Here is a 22,115-nt window from a genome sequence, read left to right as displayed (position 1 = left end):
TAAACACAGGTGAAATCTACTTGATGACTCCTTGGCATTAACAATCAAAACAGAAATGAATAAGAAGCTCATTGCAAAAAAAGTATGCATCCCAAAGTCATCTTTTCACTGTTGCAGATAAGACTGACACTTGGTGTATATTTAAGCCATGTTCAAACTGACGGACATACAGTATAAGCTGCCTGTTTCTCAAACAAGACTTTGATGTACTTGTCCTCTTACTTAGTTCTGCATATAGTCCTTTCTGCTTAAATTTCTATCCTACTTAGAGCCAGTTTGCCCCTTTCTCTCAAAATACTAGAGAACACTTTTGTATGAAATCTTCAGTTTCTTTGCAATCTGTCATGTTTATTTCATAGATCTACACTAGACAGATGTGTTTCTTATGAAAGACGTTTCATTTTGGCTATTTTTTAATCCAGAATTGAACTTTAGTAATCCCAGTTCTATGCAACCTAATGAAATCACTAGACAGGCAGATACACAGATGTTTTATTGAACAGAATAACAGGCTTCAGCTACGCCAACATAATTACAAAGGTTTCTCCAATAACAAATCTGCATTTAAAAATTAAGGATGAGCTAAAAGAATTTATCATAAAGATGTTTGAGGAATGGCTGCTGAACATGGGGCTTTTGCAAATAAATTATAAACAACTCCTTTCAATCAGATATAGCCTTTTGCAATATTAATAATGGCTTGGCTATTTTTTCAAATAATTTAATGGTAAGTTGATAAAAAATTATCCATTTCTATCAAAAAAAAGACATTTTTGAGTAATTCAAAACTAGTATACATGGGTATTTCTTCTAAAGTTCATAAGGCTTCTAAGACTCCTGGTTAATAAAGAAAAATCAGAAGTCCTCTTGGTGTAATTTTTGAGAGAAAATAAACCACAGGGCCACTCACTATTCTTTAGATCAAGTGAAAATTTATTGAACCTGGGCTACTCTCAAAAAACATGTTTTGTAGGTCTGTGATTATGCAATCTCATGGAGAACAGAATGTTATTTTGAATATGGGGCACATCACAATTATACACTGTTTTGCATATACAACGACAATTATCTGCGTCAGTGTTTACCAAGACAACTAATTAATTCAGAAATATTTTATTTTTCAAAGTCAGCAACGTAAGGGTTTCATAGTAGAAGGCATTTAAGAACTAATTTCTTCAGGAATACAAAATTAAAAAAAAAAATCCAAACTGTATGCGAGTATGGAAAAAGAATCAATTGCAATTGTTCTGTACAGTGAAAGACAAATGAAAAAAAAAAACCTGAATTGCACCCACTGTCAGACTTTACACGCAACTCTCCACATGTTGGTTCGATGTTACTCCACTTAGTTGCTGGCAAAGCTCCACAAGAAGTCTGAAGCTAAGGATTAGCTCCTTCATTAGCTACTCGTGCTAATCCTTTTCATCATTCCTCCACTTCTTCTTCCAATTAAAATACAGTTCACCTCAAAGTCTGCACCTAGAAACAAGGCTTGTACTCTTCTTAACAAATAAATAATTACTTCATTAAAAGGCATTACCTGAATTTTATTAGACTTGTAAATTGCATTACCTTAAATTATTAGTAACAACATTTTCTCAAACATTCCTGCTTTAAATCGCAATTATTTCATTTTGGCCATGAAAGGCAAATAAATGACACACTAATGCTTACAATTTTTTTTGTTTAGTGTGTGTTACTACTGCTAGACTGACTGGTTAGTTTGCAGGTTTAGCTTACAGATAACTTCTCATAAAAGTGGGGCTCAACACCATTTACAGATTCAAATAGACTGGTAGCTGTCCATTTTTTTAAATTTCTGTATAAAAAAGAGAGGCATACATTTCTCTCAGGATTCAAGTATTTAATTCAGTTAAAATAACAGAATGTGAGGCAGTGCATTTTATTATTTGTATGTGTAAAGCTTTTTATAACAATTATTTAAGATTTAAAACACAACACAGAGCACTGTTAAAGTGCACAACAGTTCATACAACATAAGGCACAAAAAACAGTACACTGACATGCTGGGTACACTATTCAAAAGTGGATTAAAATAACACTGCCAGGTTTATTAACAACCACTCTGTATTATATTCTGGTACTAGAACAGAGCTGCAAAGAAAGGTTTGTAAACCCTTTGGAACTCCCTGGATTTCTGCATTAATTACTCTTAAAACAAAGTGGACTGGTCTTGCACAAAGACTGTGGATCTCTACTCTTAGAACTTTTCAAAAAACTAACTGGTCAGATGAGATTGAGGATGTGGCTTGGAGATGCCCTGCTCTATAAAAAAAGGCACCCAAACTATTGGCAGAGAGTCTGCGGTTCTCAAGAAAAATCTGCTCACATCAGCCATGCCCCATTAAAAGAAATTCTGCAATAAGCGCCTTAGAAGAACTAAAGAGATGTTAAAAGCTGAAAAAGGCTACAAAAGCATCTGTAAAGCATTGAGTATCCAGACAAACTGTCAATAAATGGAGGAAACTGACTATGGCTGCTACTGTCAGCATGCAGAGCCAAAGAAGGTAAAAAAAAAAAAAAGAACCATGGGGTATGATCAAACAACGTTCAAAATTCTCCTAAAGTCTCTATTCTTGTGCCCACTATAAAAAACACTGAATAAAAATTCCACACCCTGGACCATCACCGTGACTTGATGGTGGGGCATGTGCACGTTAGGAATGCTCAGAACTTTGTGCTCCTGGGGAGCGTTTTTTCTTGACAGAGAGGTTTAGGCTGATAGACAAGACAAAGAACAGTTCACAATGACCCTCATGACAGTAAATATTAAAAAAACCTTGTACTCTGCAAAAAATTAGGGCTACTGGGATCCAACCCTAGAGGAAAGCCTGGGGGTGGCGCTCACCAGCAAGTGTCTGGTGGTTGAGTAACCCACATAATCCAGCTGAACTTCCGTCAAAACGACAAAGTGAAACTATCTTGTGGGCTCACCACATGCAAATGAAGGGTGAAGGTCAGGTGTGAAACGAGTTTAGTTACAGTCATAGGCAGTAAAGACCAAGAGCATCTTAATCCCTGTTAATGGAAACTGGCTGTGGGAACTTGAATAATTACCTCTCTGACAGGGAAGGAGTCTGAGCTAATGCAGAATGTGAAAAAGTACTGTAGTTGGTATCATCTCCACACATGGCATGGTTTCTGCAACCAAACTTCTTTTTCGGGGAAGGAATCCCTCATACTTTGGAGTTCTAATGTGTGAAAGGCCTTGGTAATGTAGGATGATACTGAATTTGGATTTGAAGTGAGGGGTATAGGGTATGATACACTGGGGAAACCTAGAGGTAAGGGTGTCCTGGAAATACCTGGCAGAGGCTTCTGTTCATGATGACTTCAACTCCTACCTCCACGACCCTCACCAGAAGAAGTGCTTCAGATAATAAGAGATAAACAATGGTATTCATGTAAGAACAACATGGAAGAAACCAGTGGTTTTCAAAGAAACATTTTGGCATCCCTCATCTTTGTAAAAGATGCTTCCCAATACTTCTGAGACAATCTTTTTTTGTTAAACAAGAAAAAAGTTTACCTCTATTATAGAAACACAAGACGCTCTGTTTGGTGGAAGAAAGCACTGCAAAGCTACATCAAGTCCTCACAGTGGAGGAACTCCTTTGGTGCCTCAGGAACCAGATAGCTTGCTAGCATAAATAGCACAATGAATAAAAAACTGTGCCAAGAACTTTTATAAGGTTGAAATAATCACTATTTCAATGTGTACAAAGCATTGCAACACTCTTACTTGCATGTACAACAGGAGGATATCACAGCTGCAATCTGTCACCTGCACCTTAACAGAAGTTAGGTGGCACAACAAGACAAACACCCAAAATACAGGACTACATAAACAACAGAATAGCCTAAACAGATGAAAATGGCTAAGAGGCAAATATCAAAGAAATTAAACAGTTTTCTTTGGAGGAATGGTCTACAATTCATCCAAAATATTGCACAAATCTGATTAGCAACTACAAGTGATGTTATGTGGAGGTTATGGCAGCTAAAGGAATGCTTACCTCTTACCTAATACAAGAGTTCAAACACTTTCCCAGCGTAGTCTATAAATAATTAAACAAAGTTTTCAGTACTGACAAAAAAGCAGTACCTTTGCTTGAGTGCTTTTAGTTTAAGCAGAATGTGACTTAGAGATCAGTCCACATGGACAGTATTTTGAGTACAAGGACCTAAATAACAAGTTTTCAAATGTGCTGAAAAGATGATCCTACAGGCTAATGTCAGCCAATACAGAAACTGTAAGCACTTTAATATAGAAACTGGTTAGTCTTTTTATTAATAATTTTATGAAGAAAGGTTCTCACCAAGCACAGTCTGTTAAGGTTAACAAATAAAAATATCCTGAAGCTCTTCAAGGGCAAAAAACAGAACTTGAATTTCAGCACAGGATTGTGGGAATTAAAGCTACTATTTAAAAATCCCACATGGTTTAACTTAATAAAATGGGAAAGTACTTTTGCTCTTTCAAACAAAAAGGCTTTTGTTGCTTTCATTTTGAGTACTTTTAACATAAAATTATTTCTGAAATAAAAATACATGACTCATGCCTTCAGAGCACAATGATTTGACTGCTCGGCTATGAGTTGCTGTGTCACACACGTGCAATTAGGAGACCACTAAAGGGCCTGAATAATAATAATTCCATGCCTGACTAGGGGGAGGCAGGGTGCACTAATTCTGTCTCAATTTCTTACAGACCATTCTTGGAAAATCCTGCCCAGTTCTGGGGCATCCAATAATGTTATTTCTGGTCCAGGTGCTGCCAACCATAGACACATATGGACAGATGCCACATTCACTGTGTTGCCCAGTCGACACAATACGTCAGCGCATCCGCCATATTGTGAGTGTCAAAAGAGCCTTTTAAACTAATACAGGTAGACGTGGAAACCGGGTTTTCGGATGAAAAAACGTTTAAAACAGTATCATTTACATACAACAGATTTTGGCGAATCATTTATATCCATTTATACACTAATAATGGCAATTATTAAATAATAATAATTACTAAATAAGTCCTCCCATATAAGTAACATTTCTCGGACTGCCTTCTTCCATCTCCGAAACATTTCCAGACTTCGTCCTGTTCTTATGCAACACAATACTGAAGTACTGGTTAATGCCCGAGTCAGCTCACGTATAGATTATTGTAATGCTATTCTATCTGGCATCCCACAAATACGTATCCATCGCTTACAACTTCTTCAAAATTCTGCTGCCAGGATAATAACCTGTTCTAAATCCACTGAACATATTACACCTATTCTCTCTCAACTTCACTGGCTCCCTGTTCACTACTGAATACAATACAAAATACCACTCTTAACACTTAAACCTCTCCACAGTCTTGCTCCCCCCTACCTCAGTGATCTCCTACAGACTTACACTCCCTCTCGCTCATTCTGATCCTATAATTTGAGAATATTCAGTCTGGCAATATGATGCAGCCTTAGTTTGTGGAAGACAGACACAACTAAAGACATAAGCATAAAATGATGGTTGTCAATTTCAAACTTTGTTTCCTCAATGTGCTCCTTGAGAAAAAAACACATCATCTGAACCAATCTCAGCCCAGACAAACCAATTGATCAAAGATACACTGACAGCTTGCCCTAATGTCAACTGTCGGATAACACGCTCAGCTACTTTGACCACCTTGACTGTACCCTCAGAAGGAATCGTCAAACCTTTTTTTTTTTTTTTTAATGTGAGCAAGTAGTAGCTTTGATCATATGATGCCGGTACAGCATCGGTTACCAAACTAGCACAGCACACATCACAGGACAGCTTTCTCAAAATCCTGTCTAAGGGCTATCTCCCACTGCTCCCTGAGGTGGATTTCTTTGGAAACATTCAACATTTGAGAAATCTTAACAGCTAACAACAATCTACATAGTTAGTGACTAAATACATTTAGCCAAAACTTTGTTTGGAGGCTCACTTGAGCACATAATTGCATTGCTTTGCTAGCTTAGCCTGGTGTAGCTAAAATTAAGATTATAAAATGGGATTTTCTAATTGCCAAATATAATCAAAACAATTGTTCAGCCTTACCTATGAAATGTAATCTCCCAGGATCTGGTTTGGAGCGTACAGCGGTTTGTACAATCCCAAGCAGCACATGCGTGAGGCATCTTTATCCATTACTTCACTCCACAGCAGTGCCACTCACAATATGGTGGCGACTTTGACGTACGATGCTGCTGGTCATGCGGCGTCTAGTAATTCTATGTCTATGCTGCTGACGATGTCACTTCCGGTTCCGGCCCTGATGACATCACTTCCTATCCTTGCACTTAAAGGCTGCCATTGTACCCAAAGAAAACACCACACAAAACCAGGGAAGGTTTCAAACTAAGTGTCTGTCTCTGTACGGATGGGTACAGTGACTAAAAGAGCTGCTCCTTATATTAATTACAGAATAAATGTTTACTCAGTTAGAGTTTAAAATCTTCTACACTGGCCAGACATTTACTTTGCTTTGTGCTTCTTGAACTAAGCAAGTTGCTCAAATGATACAACATATTGTGTGAAGGGAAGCACAGAATCACAGATGTGCAGTCAGAAGGGCTGCTAAAACACCATAGTTAATTGCTGAAATTAAACCAGTAAACACTACATTTGTATCATTTGTTGGGATTTAAAAGCAAGGTAATATTCATTAGCATAGCAACTAAAATTTATACATGTAGTAAACATTACAAATAACTCATATTTAGTGGTACAGCAGGAAGCAAACACGGTGCAGTCATCAGTTGCTGCAGAAAGAGTGAGATAAGTTCAAAGGCAAATTCTGCACTAGTACACAGGCATAAGATAAAACATAATCTGATCACTTATGTGAGGCACCTTGAAAATAACATGACAAAGGCTGTTTTACAGTCATTCTGAAATAGGGGATTAATTGTGAGTTGAAAGATTTGATTCCACAGTGGCAGCCTTAAAGTTTTGATTTGGAAAATTAAAGCATCAGAAGTTTGTGACATTTAGAATTCGAATTAGAATTACTCTTCAGTGTTACAAGCAGCTAGTATCTCTTCCATATACTGAATCATAAACACATTTCACAAACCTTGACTTTTTTTTTTTCGTTAAACAAACCCTTTTTAAAAACTGAATTGATACGAAAGCAGCTTTAAACAGTTTGTGCAAATGAAAATATTCAGTATATTGTAAGTATTCACTAATTCACCTGGCACAGAAATAAACATTTTGAATTTTCTGCTACAACACGATCGGCATTTATTTTTTCAGCCACTAAGCAAAGAGCAGTGAATAAATTCATTGTGTGTATATGCTCAGTTAAATCATCTCTGATGATCATCTCATTATCTATATATATATATTATATACTGAAATACAGTCCATGTAATATTTGTTTAAAAAGAGAACTAGCAAAAATTAGGGAAAAAAGCAGACTGCTTTATCTAAAGAAAATATTGATGCAAGTAGAAAAGCAATTTGCCCCCCACCTTGATTTTCAATCTTTGTAGCAGCTTAACACACAGCACAGCTTTCTCTCCACCAACATTTCACTCTCATTCCATTAGCAGCACCTTAAGTTTCTCACCTGTCTATTAAAAATCTCAACTGGGATTCCCACTGCTATAGGCATTTTCACACTAACTTTTTCCAAAGCAGGTAGAAATCTGTGTAGGTGTATAATTTCATGCTATATTTTTTCCAAAAGTATGCTCACACTTCTCATTAGGTAATAAGAACACACATGAATATCCTAAAATGTGTGCAGCTGACAGAATGTATTCATAACACGCTTCATGAATTAACAGACAACACATTTTAAAGTAAACATTTGCTGACTGCTATCAACATATTTTACTATATATTTTATTTACTATATTTTATTTTAGGTTCAAACAGGAATTTTTGTTTGATTCACAGGATAGGAAGCTGTGTAATAAACTGTAAATGTATGCCACGCATGCTAAGTGACTTCTACAGGTACCTTTTACTTTTTGTCTACATTACTCTGTTAAATTTCTCAGTCAGTATTAAATCTTTTCCAACCAGCTCAAAGTATCCTGTTTGCAAATGTGAAGACATTTTCTCAAGGATATCTGAATCCAGCTTGCACAGACCATGTTATATAAAAAAGAGAAAACAGATTGGTTTTGACATGGGTATGAAAATGCTTCCCTAATAGTAATATAATTGTAATTCAAACTTATGACTTCCTGGGTGTAACTGTTCATCAAATTTACCCCCTTTAGCTTTAAAGACAAGTGAGACCAGAAAACATAAGATTTAGTGAAGCAAAGCCATTCACTTTCCTAGCTGGATTCTTTTAAAATTATACTAAAATAATAATTGTAATCTTTGTTGTCTTTTAAAAATACCTCAATTTCATTTGACCATCTCAGTAAATTACATTTAACATATCCGTTTAAGACAGGAAATTTCCAAAAGACATATACATGTATCCTCACTGCTTACAGCAAATAATTGCTATATTAGGTTAAAATCAAGTTGAACTTTCCATTACATAAGAAAAACATTTTAAACACTGATAATGTTATTATTTTATTCCCTCTGTTTATTATACACACTGTATTATATAGATATATATAGGTAAAATTCCATTACAATGAACTCCCAGGGACCCAAAAAATTTTTCTTTATTAACGAAAATTTCGTTGTAATGAGATATTGTATTTGTTACTATAGTGCTTTCTTTAACTTGCGCCCAGGCATCTGCAATCATTTCAATAGCTTCTTTTGTGTTAATTTTAATCTCCTCCTGCCTACAAGTTATGCTGACAAGAATGTTTCTCAGCATTTCCTTGCGATAATACACTTTCCCAAAGCACAACTGCAGCCTCTGTGGAAGATTGTTTGTCCGTTGCCGGGGCAGGGAAAAAACAGGCTCATAGCACTGCAGTGAAGTGACACGGAAGCAAATCAAAAAAGGTTGAGGTTGCGCTATAAGTCCCTGTCTTGCACCCCAAAACATGAAGCTGAGTCTCAGTACTTTAGGAAAACCAACTTTATTCAGCTTGAAACAGGAACGGCACAGTTATTTATTGCAGCGTGATCTGCAACTCTGCTATACATGGACACAGCAGTCAGGCTGCATCACCCATCGATATCTTTTCAGTTTCCTTTGGCGGAGAGATGAAGAATATCTTTGAGCCAGTTGTTGCCCAGGCAACAGATAAACAGTCTTCCATAGACCCTGAGATCGGACTTCGCGACGCTCTTTGGCATGTTGTCCAGTTCGGGGACATCCCAAGAGAGTTTACAAACCTCACATTTTCTTGAATGAGTGCCTCATTAATAGGAATGTTTCTTGAACGACCATCTCTGAACCACATAAAAGCTGATTTTTCGACGTCTTCAAATGCAGCAGTTTACATACGTTAGCAACCCAAGATTCTTTTTCTTTTTTTGCTCAGTCTTTCAAGAAAGTTGACAGCATCGCTTCACGGCAAGGTCTTTTTTTTTCCTACAATCGATGTAAATGTAAAGTTTTTTTCTAATATGAACTGTTATTTTTTTGTGTCTGCCGTTTCTGTAGGAGGGTGACAATGAGTTAAATTCCAATGGATCTTTTTTAAATGTTGACGAGCTATAAGCAAAAGGTATCACTGAAAACCGCAGGAAACAAAAGGGGCAAAAAAAAAAAAAACAGCACAAGGAAAGTTCGAACAAAGAAAAAAAATTACAATGTTTCTGTTTGGGGATCATTGTGCACAACTGAGCTGCAGGCATTTCAAGGTCTTTTGGGCACTTCGTTATAATGAAAGTATCTGCTGAATGTACTTCATAGTAACAAGATGTCTATAGACTCGCGTCATATGGGGAAACTGTCGGACCATAAAAATACTTCATTGTAATGAAAATTTCATATTATATATATATATATATATATATATATATATATATATATATATATATATATATATATACACACACATAACACCTGTATGTTTGGACAACCAAGTATGTCAATTTATACAACTAAGTAGTCATGCAATGTGACATGGCCATAAACTGAAGGGATGATAGCTCTTGATCAGTTTTAGTTGATACAGCATGCTCTAAAAACACTTTGCTAAAACTGCAAACCAACAATAATCTTTTCAAAAATTATGGTTGACCATTTCCTTTGTCCATCACTGTCTCTTGAAATACAAGGAAGCTTTCCAAAAGCTGCACAACAAAACAAATCCAACTACAAACAAGGTTTTTGCAGTTTTGCAGATCAGGTGTAAAGTCTAAGTAGCACAGTAACTAAGGCAACTGGACTATAATGGTTGATGCCTAGTTCATTCACCACCAACTCAAGTGTATTACCTTGGCCAAGACAGACTAAACAGCTGTGTCCTTTAAAAGTTATTTGGGATGGACGCCTTAGACACAATTGAACATGTAAACAGATATTCATTTTAAAATGTAAAACTAGCAGGGAAAAGATTTTCCTATGCTGTCTCAAATTGTTGAGTTCAGCTAGTTTCAAACAATTAAATAAGAATTCCCAACTGTGTTTGAAAAGATAAATCCATGATACCAAGGCCAAAGTTTTGACCTGAATCAAAAATTGGTGTTATCTACTTATATAAGATTAGCAAAACTGTGCAACATTTTCATGTGACGCTCATTTTTCTTCAAATCTGTACATCATATAGTATACATCTATAACATTCTTTCATCTTCAATAGGAGAATACAACAATACTCTCATGTCAATACAACCAATTTAATGTACATATGTCAAATCAAATACTATATCATATACATTCTCTCCGCTCAGAGCAGTAGTAGTTCAGTTGCGCGTCAACAGTCAGTAAGTAAAGCATATGTAATGGCACACACTTATAAATTGTAAAACTCCATAAACATTCAATTACCAACAAAATCATCACTGGTGATCATGCATGAGAAGTCATCTTCCTTACATGTATTAAGCTAGATACTGGTGATACTTTAGCCAGTAGATTACCATTTAGCTTTCATAAATGACAGTTTCTAATAGTTTTAGCATTTGCTATACCTATAAATAAATCTCAGGGCCAAAGTTTTGACCATGTTGGAATTTACCTGTGGACCGATACTGAGCAAAGCAAACTTTGGGGGAGGGGGATGGGGGGTTTGAAACCACAAGTGGCCAGTGGGGGACACTCCCCCATTATATAATATAGAAGCTTCTAGTCTAAATTCTTCTCAGGGCATGGACATGCTGGCTATCATTGGTAAACAGACCTGCTAAAGGAAAAAGAATAGATCATCATCTTCATCCCCACATCCATTTGTCTAATCTCCTCTCTGTTGCTTTTTTGTTTATGCTTTTGATGTCTAAATGTATGAAACCCTTAACCAAGTAAAGAACAGTTTATCTGGCAATCATCTCACTTACACAAAACATGGTCAGGAGATGAAGCACATAATTCGTTTAACTCAAGACCATTCTCACTGAATGAGAAAAATACATCTCAACTTTTAGCTTCTTTTTCAGCCTTGCACTGTCCTGTGTCACATCAAACCTTACTTTCTCTTGCATGTCTTGTCACAAATTTCACTCCTGCTTCTAACAGACCAAAGTAACCAGCTTTTCCATTTGTTTCACTGCTGCTTCTAACAGACCAAAGTAACCCGCTTTTCCATTTCTCACTTTATTATTAAAAGCCTGCTTGCCTCAGCCATCTGGTCTAGAACAACGTGTTTCATTCTTTGCTCCTTTTAAGAATATAGCCATTGACAGAAAATGCTGTTCAGTGCAGATGAGTACAAATCAAAACACTTAAATGGACACAAGAACAAATCGCTTAAAGTTGCAATCCTCTTTCTTCAGTTCCATTATCTATGTATGTTACTCTGTTCTTTCTGTTTATAGTCTTTTTCTTTCTCCATTAATCTCAGCATTTGAGTTCTTTATCACATGTAACTTTTGATCCCACTTTCTCCCCAATCTGATCTTTAATATGTAGTGTCCTTGCTCCTTTTTCTCATCACAGTTCTTTGTCACTTATTATTATTGTTTCACCAATACTCTGCCCGCCCCCTCCTCACCAACCTTTCACACTTTTCTCTCTTACATACAGTATGTGCCCACCGCCCACCAATTTAAAATCACACTGCTATCCTCAACTCACTCATCCAAAACTCACTCCTTATAACTTACTTCTTCGCATTTAACATGTTTACTGTATTTTCCTCTCCTATTATGTTTAACATTTTACACACTATTCTCATCCTATGTTTTCTATACCCTTCAGCTTTTAATGCCACTTATCTTCCTCTCTCACTAATCTTGTCTGTTTTACTTATTCTTCGCGTCTTTTGTGTTTGATTTAATCATCTTAGGGCAGGGCAGGTTTCTCTTCATATACTGTATGTCTATTCCATCTCAATATCACCTATCCAAACACCTAGTCGTCCTCGTTAACGGTTGCCCTCCTCTTTCAACAGAGGACCTCCCTCAACATGCACTCCCCTTCCACATATCCCTTCTCCTTATTTCACTCGCCGTCTCGTTTAATCTTGCTCTTTGCTTTCACCAGTCATCACTATTCTAAAATGCAGGTATTAGTTTGCTTCACAGATGACAGCAGCACCAGGTCACGGACACAAGCGTGTGAGCGGGGCAGTCCTCAGAGACTCACCGTGTCCGCTCCACTCGGCCTGCACCTGTCATACACCCCTACAATGAAAACGCAAACGCACCAGGTAACGTCAGTTTCTTAGTTACCAACAACCCAAAACGACTTTCGGTAATACCCGCAGAGACATGCAACCTCGAAACAGCAGAGACAGAATAAACTAGGCATTTACCTGAGCCTGCTGCTCCGCTCGCTCCGAGGGGGCCATCTTTTTAGGCGCGTTAATCCACTAACGCAGCATCGCGCGTAAAGCGCACTCAGGCCAGAGTAGTCGACATCAGAGTCGGCGAGCAAGCGGCGCATGCGTGCGAGTGGCGATGAGGCAGAGTAAAAAAATAAATGAGAGCAGATTCAACACAGTGTAATCACTCCCGCACAGTTTAACAAAACAGATTTATATTTAAACTGTAAATTGACGGTAAAAAATAACAGTTTCGTTCATCACGAAGGACCGGGAGCTAAAGGATGTAAGCATTGCACGAAGTTTTCTCTGTCCTCTCCGATTTTCTTCCTAATCTCAATAACTTGCTTTCAGGTTAACTGGCGGATTTAACCTGACCATACACGAGTAAATGTGCTCCGTCCACGACTGGCTTCTACCTTTTACTTTATGCTAAGATAAGCATGGATTATGCGAGTTGGGAAATGGATGGAGAAATGAATGCGAATCACCTCTGTAGTGCACTGGTCTCCCGGTTAGGACCGATCCCTGCTCTGCACGAAATTTCGGCCAAATGAATGGCTGCTCTCGAGATCGGAAAGTGTGTAAATGATCATAATATATAACATATACGTGTGCAACTTGACATCTGACAAAAAAGTAAACACAATGCTATACTATTCTTCTGCACTGGAACTTATATTGGGTCATTAATACTGTAGAGGCCAGGAGATCTCAAACTCGGTCCGAGGGTGACCACCGTGGCTTTAGGCTTTTGTTTCAACCAGATTCATAATCAGTGACAGCAACTGATCTCATTTAATTAGCTGCTTTTTTTTTTTTTTTACCAAACTTTGTTTTCTAATTTCTACATTGTTCCCAAATCACAGAATTTGGAAAACAGCACTTCACTTAATCAACCCAGGAGTCCAATTAAAAACAAAAGCTGCTTGGAACAAAAATATGCAGTCACAGTGGGACCCCAGGACCGTGTTTGAGAACCCCTGCTACAGGTACATTCTCTAAACCCCCATATCTGTGCTCAGTTCTACGAGCACGTTCCTAAACCTTGTTATGGATTCTCTTTGCCCCTTAGTGCTATTGTTCCCCAAGCACTGATGGGAAAATGTTAATGTTTAGCATTGTTTCAAAGCAGAAATTCCCTGGTGTGAAAAAGTGTCACATAATTATGAATCAGTGGCAGCTAATAATGTATTATAGCGTTTGGCAGGTAACCGTACAGACCGGTTGTTGTTGTTTACATTGCCACTGTGACAGCACTGACAAGTGGTATGAAGAGCCACTGATGTTGGAGCATCTGGGCCCCATGAAAGATATCATATTGGGCTCCCACCCTGACCAGACCATCCTTGTGCAATGGCTATATCACCACACCGAAAACACACCTGCCAAACTTTGAAGCTTTTGAAAACTTTGTCTATGCAGACTGGTATAACTCTTGTTGAGTGCCATACTTACTAGGACTGTCTTATTACTTAAAAATGAAGATTTTTTATATATAAATTTAAAAAAAGTAAATATCTGAATATATTTTAACAATTCTTAGTATTTCTTGTTTTATATGCACTTTTTTATATATTATTATTGGGCAGCAACCTCAAGAACAAAACTCAACAGGAAAAAGTATAGTGATTCTCGGGCAACTGTTATATTTAAATAAAAGAACCATCAAAATCCAGCTCAGGTGTGCCCTATAAAACAGAAACAACTGCGTGGCCATCTTGTCTTCAGTCTAGAACTGATGGCTGGGTGAGCAAAAACGTTTTAGGACAGTGAGCCATAAAATCAGCCGCAAAATGAAGCTTAAACCCTCACGAGTCTTGCATGCTAACACCACACTTTTTTTACATTATTAATAATATGTTTACTTCCTTTTACTTGTGGTGTGTCTACAAAGGATGAAGCACTTATGAAAATGTTGTGTGGATACTGCAGACTTCAAATGTAAGGGGCGCCTAAGAAACACCTTTCTCTGTGAGTACTAAACAACACGATCAAAAAGAAATATGTGCATGGCTGCCAGCCATGCACATATGTAGCCCAGACAAAATCACACAGGATTGAGTAAATCAGCTAAATGCAGTAATTATTTTACTTGACTCCAGAAGATGACCTCTCTCATATAAATGGAGCCACTGTGACTCTGGATGGTAGTGCTACTGCCTCTCAAAAAGGGGACCAGGGTTCGCATTCCAGGTTCTCCCTGTGTCTATGTGGGTTTCCTCTGGGTGCTCTGGTTTCTTCCAACATTGTCATAAGGTCCAAAGACATGCAGGTTAGGTGGATTGGAGATGTTAAAATAACCCTAGTATATGTGACATGGCTCCAAGCTGGGATTAATCCTGACTTGCACCCTCTGCTTGCTGGGATAGCCTCCAACCCCCGTAACCCTGCTCAGGATTAAGTGCGCTTGGAAAATGGTATGATATGGTGGTTATGAGTAAGATGAATATATAACTGAATATATGTTCAGTATTGCACTGTAATGATCTATAACTATTTACTGACATTTTCAAAGCAACCTAAATTCTGTAAAGTAAGTTTGAGTAGTTTACCAGAAAAGTACTAATTTTAGAAACATTAAAAAACTGTCTAGCATTAAAATAATTGGCAACTGATAAGTATTTTCTATTTACTGCAATGCAGCAAACTCCTTATGGATTACTTAATATTAAGCATATGCCTGCACTGCTTATTCAAACTGACTGCTAATTAGATTTTTTTGATCTTTTGGTTGTTGAGTTAAATTAAATGATCCTCCAAATGGGTTGGTTTGTATTGTGTATAGAGAATGGATGAACGTTAATAAACTGTTCTTTCTTCATGGAAAATTGGGGGACCAATTGTTGACCCCTCTTCTCTCATTGAAGCTTTTCTTGCCTTTCTTTTCTGTAACCTTAGAAGTTGGCTTTGACATTTCAGTTTACACAAAACAAAAAACAAATGTAATGTTGGTTAGCAAGTGTGTGGATTACCACACCAAAGTTCAAGTTTGTGCGGACTGAGCCAAACCATTCTGGAGTAAAGGGCGCAGGAATACAATGTACAGACTGCCTGGTTGGCTACTTTTGGCAAAAAAATATTAGTTTCAAAATCATAAGTGATGCATTCTTTCACATGTAATTTCAATAACTGGTAGCTAAACACTGATAAAAATATGTTTTAATATTTCTGAGGGCCCCTGTCAGTCAGGTGCCAGCTGCAGTAGAGTTAGTAAAAACAGAAAGCCTACCAACGTCGCAAATTAATTCCAAGTAGTGCAGCAACAGTGACTGTCCTGCTAAGGATAGTGAGCTAACTAAAAAGAACGATGTAAATCCATTGGCATGCAGCATGGTGCATACTGGTGTCGATGCTGCAATATGCATAATAGCAACAAATTACATATTTAAGACAATGCATTTAAACATTATTCTATTTTAGACTATTGTATAACCCTAACAATAAGATGCTGCAGATGTTCTACCAGACGGTTGTGGCAAGTGCCCTCTTCTACGTGGTGGTGTGCTGGGGAGGCAGTATAAAGATGAAGGACGCCTCACACCTGGACAAACTTGTTAGGAAGGCAGGCTCTATTGTAGGAATGAAGCTGGACAGTTTAACATCTGTGGCAGAGCGACAGGCGCTAAGCAAGCTCCTATCAATCATGGAGAATCCACTGCATCCACTGAACAGGATCATCTCCAGGCAGAGGAGCAGCTTCAGTGACAGACTGCTGTCACCGTCCTGCTCCACTGACAGACTGAGGAGATCGTTCCTCCCCCACACTATGTGACTCTTCAGTTCCACCCTTTGTATACGCTAACATTATTCAAAGTTATTGTCTGTTTTTACATGCATTTTTATTACTCTTTAATTTAATATTGTTTTTTTGTATCAGTATACTGCTGCTGAATTATGTGAATTTCCCCTTGGTATTAATAAAGTATCTATCTATCTATCTATCTATCTATCTATCTAATTGACTGTCATAAGATCAAAATGAACACACACAACGTTCATAGGATTTTAGTGCACTTGTCCGATTGAAACTGTGCAGTCAGCAAGGGCTTTTATTTGAGCTTTACTTTCTCTACTAGCAGTAATTTCTGCAAACCACCAGATGTCACTTCTGACAAAGCTTCAGATCTTTTTTCAACACAATCAGGAAGAAGCTTTGTGGCTCTTCATCTGCTCATCTCTACCTCCCACAACCCTAATCTTAACCATAGTGTAATTGGGCATATCATGTTACTTCAGTGACAAGTAGTGCGAACCGACAACCTTCGCAGCGAAGCTTAGCTCTGAAAGTCCCCACTTAAACTCTATTGGCATTACTTGAGTCAGGTAACCCTCCCACAACTCAACCAGCCCAACCAATGGTAGTGATCATGAACACACAAAACGGCAATAGAAATGGCCCTGAATATTTTGCAAAAACTAAAGTAGGCAATAAATAAAAAACTAATTAAAGAATAAAACTGTAGCACAAAAGAACCCCCCAATTTAAGTGGTAGGTCTTTAGAGAGGCCAAAGTAAAATGTGCAAAAATTAAATAAATATACTTAATGCTCATAACAAAATCCAAAACTTTTTTGTGAGTTTTTGGACTTGCGTTGGGTTTTTTTATACCCTAGATTCCAATTTTGCCATTAGTTTGTGAATTCACATCTTGGTTTCATTAATTTATTTGGGCTGTTTTCATCTGCATTTTTGTTTTTTTTTCACAATCATTGCCATTTGTGCTCCCATCATTATTAAGCTTTCCATTTTTTGCTACGGAGACAGTTCTTTGAGGCTGTAATTTTTGTTAACAATGCGACAGGTTTATAAGGTCATCACAAAGTTCACTTCCTAGCTGAGATAGTGGATTCTAAAATCTTTTGTGTCAATTGTTTTTTTTTTTGTTCAGATCAAATCCTTTTCCTGAAAATTTTCCCTAGTCTCATCTTGTGCTAGTATTTTTCACTTTGAATCTAACTTCCTGGTTTTCAGCTCTTTCATAGTCTTTCAACTATATCTTTTCTCCTGGATACTTTTTCTTTTATCTATTGAAACGGGCTTGACATGGAGGAAGTGCAAGAAACGAACTAAGAGGGCTTGGACATCAGGGGTTAAAGGCAAAGGCTGAGTGGATGAAGAAATGCACCAAGATGGAGGTGGAATGGATGAGGCCCAGAGGGATGCCAAAGAAGATGTGGCTGAAATTGGTGTCAGATGATTTGAAAAGGATGCCCAAGATCATGGAGAACAAAGGAAAAAGGTATGGCAGCAACTACCTAAATTGGGTAAAGATATAAAGAGGGAGTTAAACCAATGATGATGATTTCAACGTTGTGTCACGCTGAAGAGGAACCAGGAACTTGAATGATAGCACTCAGGTCACTACTTAAATAAAACACCTCTACAGTGGCATTAGTTAGCCAGTTTGCCTGCTTTGCACCCAGAGTTATGAACAGAGTTTCTGCTGAATTTTTTCCAGGCTTTTCTAAAGCTATAAAGTCATGTAAGGTGTTGCCTGTGGAATTTATACTCTTGGAATTTAATTCTGTAGTTATTTTGTTGATGGGAACTTTTCTTTAGAAATTGACCTTTAATATATTTTGACTATTGGGCAACCATTTTGTGGTTTCAGTTGTCATGATGCAGGTCCCGTTTGCTGGTAGACGTGGCCTCTAGGGTCATGACACTAGGTTAATTGGTGAGGTGTCAAAAGGTTGTCTCGATGGCCATTTTGTATCAGAGATTGAACCAAACCTAGTGACTCATTCAGTGGTCATTTTGATTAGTGGTTATTGAAACAAAGCTCTGCCTTTTGATTCTGATTTTTGCTTTACGATTTTGGCTCCAACATTCTCACTTTTTGACTTTTGGGGTTGACCCTCACTTTGCCATAATTCTGTTCTTTCTCTTGTGCCTCAGTTGTACTGTTCAGTTATTTTGAATTCAGTCTATTTCACCAATGATTTTGGAAATTCTTTTTTTAGCTTATATATCATCATTTGGAGATAGGGGGATCTTAATATTTCAGCTTTTTATATTTAATAAATTTGCAATAATTCCTAAAATCCTATTTTCGTTTTGTCATTCTGGGGTATTGAGTGTTGTGTGATGTGGGGAAAATTTAATTTAAATTATTTTTGCACAAGGCTGCAACATAACAAAATGTAAAAAAAAGCAAAGGAGTCTGAGTACTGTCTGCCATGCTACCTTGCCCCCCTCCTTATGTATCTAGATGCTATTTATTTCCACCAAGATATGCTATTTTTTAATTACCATAATAACCTGAGCTGAATGTCACTGGCAGCATTCTTCATTATTAAATTGCAGTCAGTTACACAGAGGAAAAGAACGGGTATTACAATGTGGCGGTATTCAGTGATTGAGATCTAGTGGGATTAATATCACTGCTGTATTGCAAACGTTAGCCTACTTTAATTAGTTAAATAATAAGCCAGCATGATTTTCCCTGTAAGAAAATGAAGCTTTAAGTGTTACTTAATTAACCTAAACTAAAAACATATTACATGAGCAGTTTTACTTTATTATAGCTAATAAATTTATTACAAGATCACAAATGTAATTTAATGACTGGATTAATTTACATTGTTTTTCATGAAAGAACATCTCTAGTTAGCCTGTCATTTCAAACAGCGGAAGAGGTGGCCAGGCCTAATGATGCTTTGATGCCTTTTCTTCATACTCTTTTAATTCAACCTGCACTGACCCTCTCAAGAAGTTGCAAAAGGGGCTTATAACCTTTTCATATGGCACTTTTCAATTAGCTACCTTCATTTTAATCACATTTCCCTTAACTCTCTTAAAACTTGATAGAAATTCTCCAGCTTGTTTGGTTCTTGATCTGTATTTTGAGGAACCAGAATCAATATGGGATCAAACTAGCTATCTCCAAATGGTTACGCTGGGAGACCATCCTCCTTCTACAATAATTCTGTAGTGTTCCCCAGGGCTGCATGCTGAGCCCACTCCTTTCTGCTCTCTACACTCATAACTATGTACCAATCCACTCTACAAACACCATTATTAAGTTTGCGGACAATAAAACAGTGATAGACCAGATTTCAGATGTAGAGGAGTTGGCATACAGGGAGGAAGTCCAGAATCTTATAGGATGGTGCACAGAGAACAATCTAGTATTCAGCACGAGAAAGAACAAAAAATACATCATTGACTTCAGGAAGCCTAGTGTGAAGTTTGCTCTAGTTTACATCAAAGGAGAACTGGTGGAGAGGGTTTCCAGCTTTAAATTCCTAGGCACTTATATTTCAGATGACTACTCATAATCAGTTTTTATTACTACCTTAGTTAAAAAGGCACAGCACAGGCTGCACTTTCCTAAGGATACTCTAGAAAGTCAATCTGCCTTAGCAGTTACTGGTGTCATTCTACCTCAGTTGTATTGATAGGGTACTGATGTACTGAATTTCTGTGTGGTATGCTAACTGCTCCTCTGTTGATAAGAAAGCACTGCAAAGGTGCAGGGTGCTTGCCCATAATGCCCAGACCATCATAGTGACCCAGCTGCTTACACTAGAGGAGCAAGATAACCCCTGCTACCTATGGAGGGCTATCAACATCACCAGGGGCCTGCCACCATTCTTTTCACTGCTCCAGTATGGAAGGCAATACAAAAATATGTATGCATGCACTTCCAGGCTGGAAAAGTGCTATCCTTAGTTTGATCTCTGAGCCAGGCACCAAATCAGCTCATTCCCTAATAGTTTTTTTGTCATCATACTAAAAGGGCTGATTTGAATGAATAGTTATATCTGTGTATGTATGAATATATACTGTTTTTTTTTCCCTTATTTTATTATGACTACAATTACTACTATTATTTTATTATACTATGTGTCATTTTTTTTGCGCATGGACAATATGCCTTTTTATTTGTGTGTTGTTTAAAAAAAAAAAAACACTTAGGGAGTCACATATTGAATCTCATTGTACTTGCTACGATATTCTATAAACGTATATCTGTTTATTCTATATGTCCAAAAGTCTGTAGACACCTGACCATCACACCATGGCAAGCTTGTAGGACATCCTATTCCAAAAACCATTGGCACCTTTTCAGCTCTAACAGCCTCCACTCTTCTACAAAGGCTTTCCACAAGATTTTGGAGTGTGTCTGTGGGAGTTTGTGCCCAATCAACCAAAAGAGCTTCTGTAAGGTCAGGTACTAATGCTGGACGAAAAAACCTGGCTCACAGTTGGCATTCCAATTCATCCCAAAGGGGTGCAATAGGGTTGAGGACAGGGCTCGGTGCAGGCCACTCAAGTTCCTCCATGTCTTTATGGACCTGGCTTTGTGCATGTTTGAACAGAAAAGGGTCTTCCCCAAACTGTCAACACAAAGTTGGAAGAGCAATTACCTAAAATGTGTTTGTATAATGTAGAAATAACAGTACCCTTCACTGGAACCAAGTGGCCCTGTCTAAACCCTGACAAACAGCCACAAACCATTATCCTTCCTCCACCAACCTTTACAGTAGGCACTAAGCAGTCTGGATGGTAGCATTCTCCTGGCATTTGCTAAACCCTAATTCATGCATCAGGCTACCAAATAGTGATGTGTGAGTCATCACTCCAGAAAATGCATTTCCACTACTAAAGAGTTCAATGGCAGCATTCTTAGACCAGCATTTCTTAACCTTTCTGGTGTCATGACCCATTTTTCTCATGTGTCTTCTTGATAAGGCGGGGTTTCCCTTGGTGAATTTAGCACAATGTCAGTCATACTCTCTTCATTAATCAATCATCAGAGTGGGGAGCAGGTACTCCATTGGTGAACTGAGCATGAACATCAGTAAGCAGTTTTCCCGAGTGACATCTGTTCTACCATATCCGTCAGAGAGGCCAATCTGACTCCCAAGATTGAACCAGCCTTTTTAACCAGTTGGTGTAGTCTGTTGGCATCACCTGCACTAATGCCACTTCCCCAGCATACTACTGCATAGAAAAATCACATTGGTAACTACAGACTAGTAAAAAAAACAAGTAAAAGTGGCCAGCGTACACCAAACAACCTCAACCTCCTCAGGAAACAGAGGCAACCAGGACCCTTCTTGTATTCAGTCTGTGTGTGGGTACCCCACTCAAGCCGGTCATTCAGATGCACAGCAAGGTACTTGCATGTCCACACCATCTCCACATCCTCACCGTCAGTGAGAACCTGGAGCACAGTGGGCTTCACCCTCCTGAAGTCTACAATTACCACCTTTGTTTTATTGATGTTGAGCTGCAGGTGCTTCAGTTTTCACCATACAACAAAGTCCTTCA

At 37.9% G+C, this 22,115-nt stretch overlaps 1 protein-coding gene across 3 annotated transcripts in view; it reads right to left on the bottom strand.

Annotated features, from left to right (window-relative positions):
* pex14 (peroxisomal biogenesis factor 14) overlaps positions 1 to 12,929 on the bottom strand; it is a 284,454-nt gene extending 271,525 nt beyond the window's left edge. For 2 of the 3 annotated variants that reach the window (XM_039755605.1, XM_039755606.1), the window contains exon 1: positions 12,825 to 12,929. In XM_039755605.1, the coding sequence (XP_039611539.1) occupies positions 12,825 to 12,860 (36 nt within the window). In that variant the 5' untranslated portion in view covers positions 12,861 to 12,929. Of the gene's footprint in view, positions 1 to 3,326; positions 3,363 to 12,824 lie in introns of those variants that run through there. The other variant, XM_039755607.1, reaches the window with a different exon arrangement.
* Between the last annotated feature and the right edge of the window lie 9,186 nt (positions 12,930 to 22,115).

The sequence above is a fragment of the Polypterus senegalus genome, chromosome 6 (assembly GCF_016835505.1).
Source record: "Polypterus senegalus isolate Bchr_013 chromosome 6, ASM1683550v1, whole genome shotgun sequence".
Classification (NCBI taxonomy): domain Eukaryota; kingdom Metazoa; phylum Chordata; class Cladistia; order Polypteriformes; family Polypteridae; genus Polypterus; species Polypterus senegalus.
Note: the sequence above shows the minus strand (reverse complement) of the source record. Positions and strands in the feature narration are given on the sequence as shown.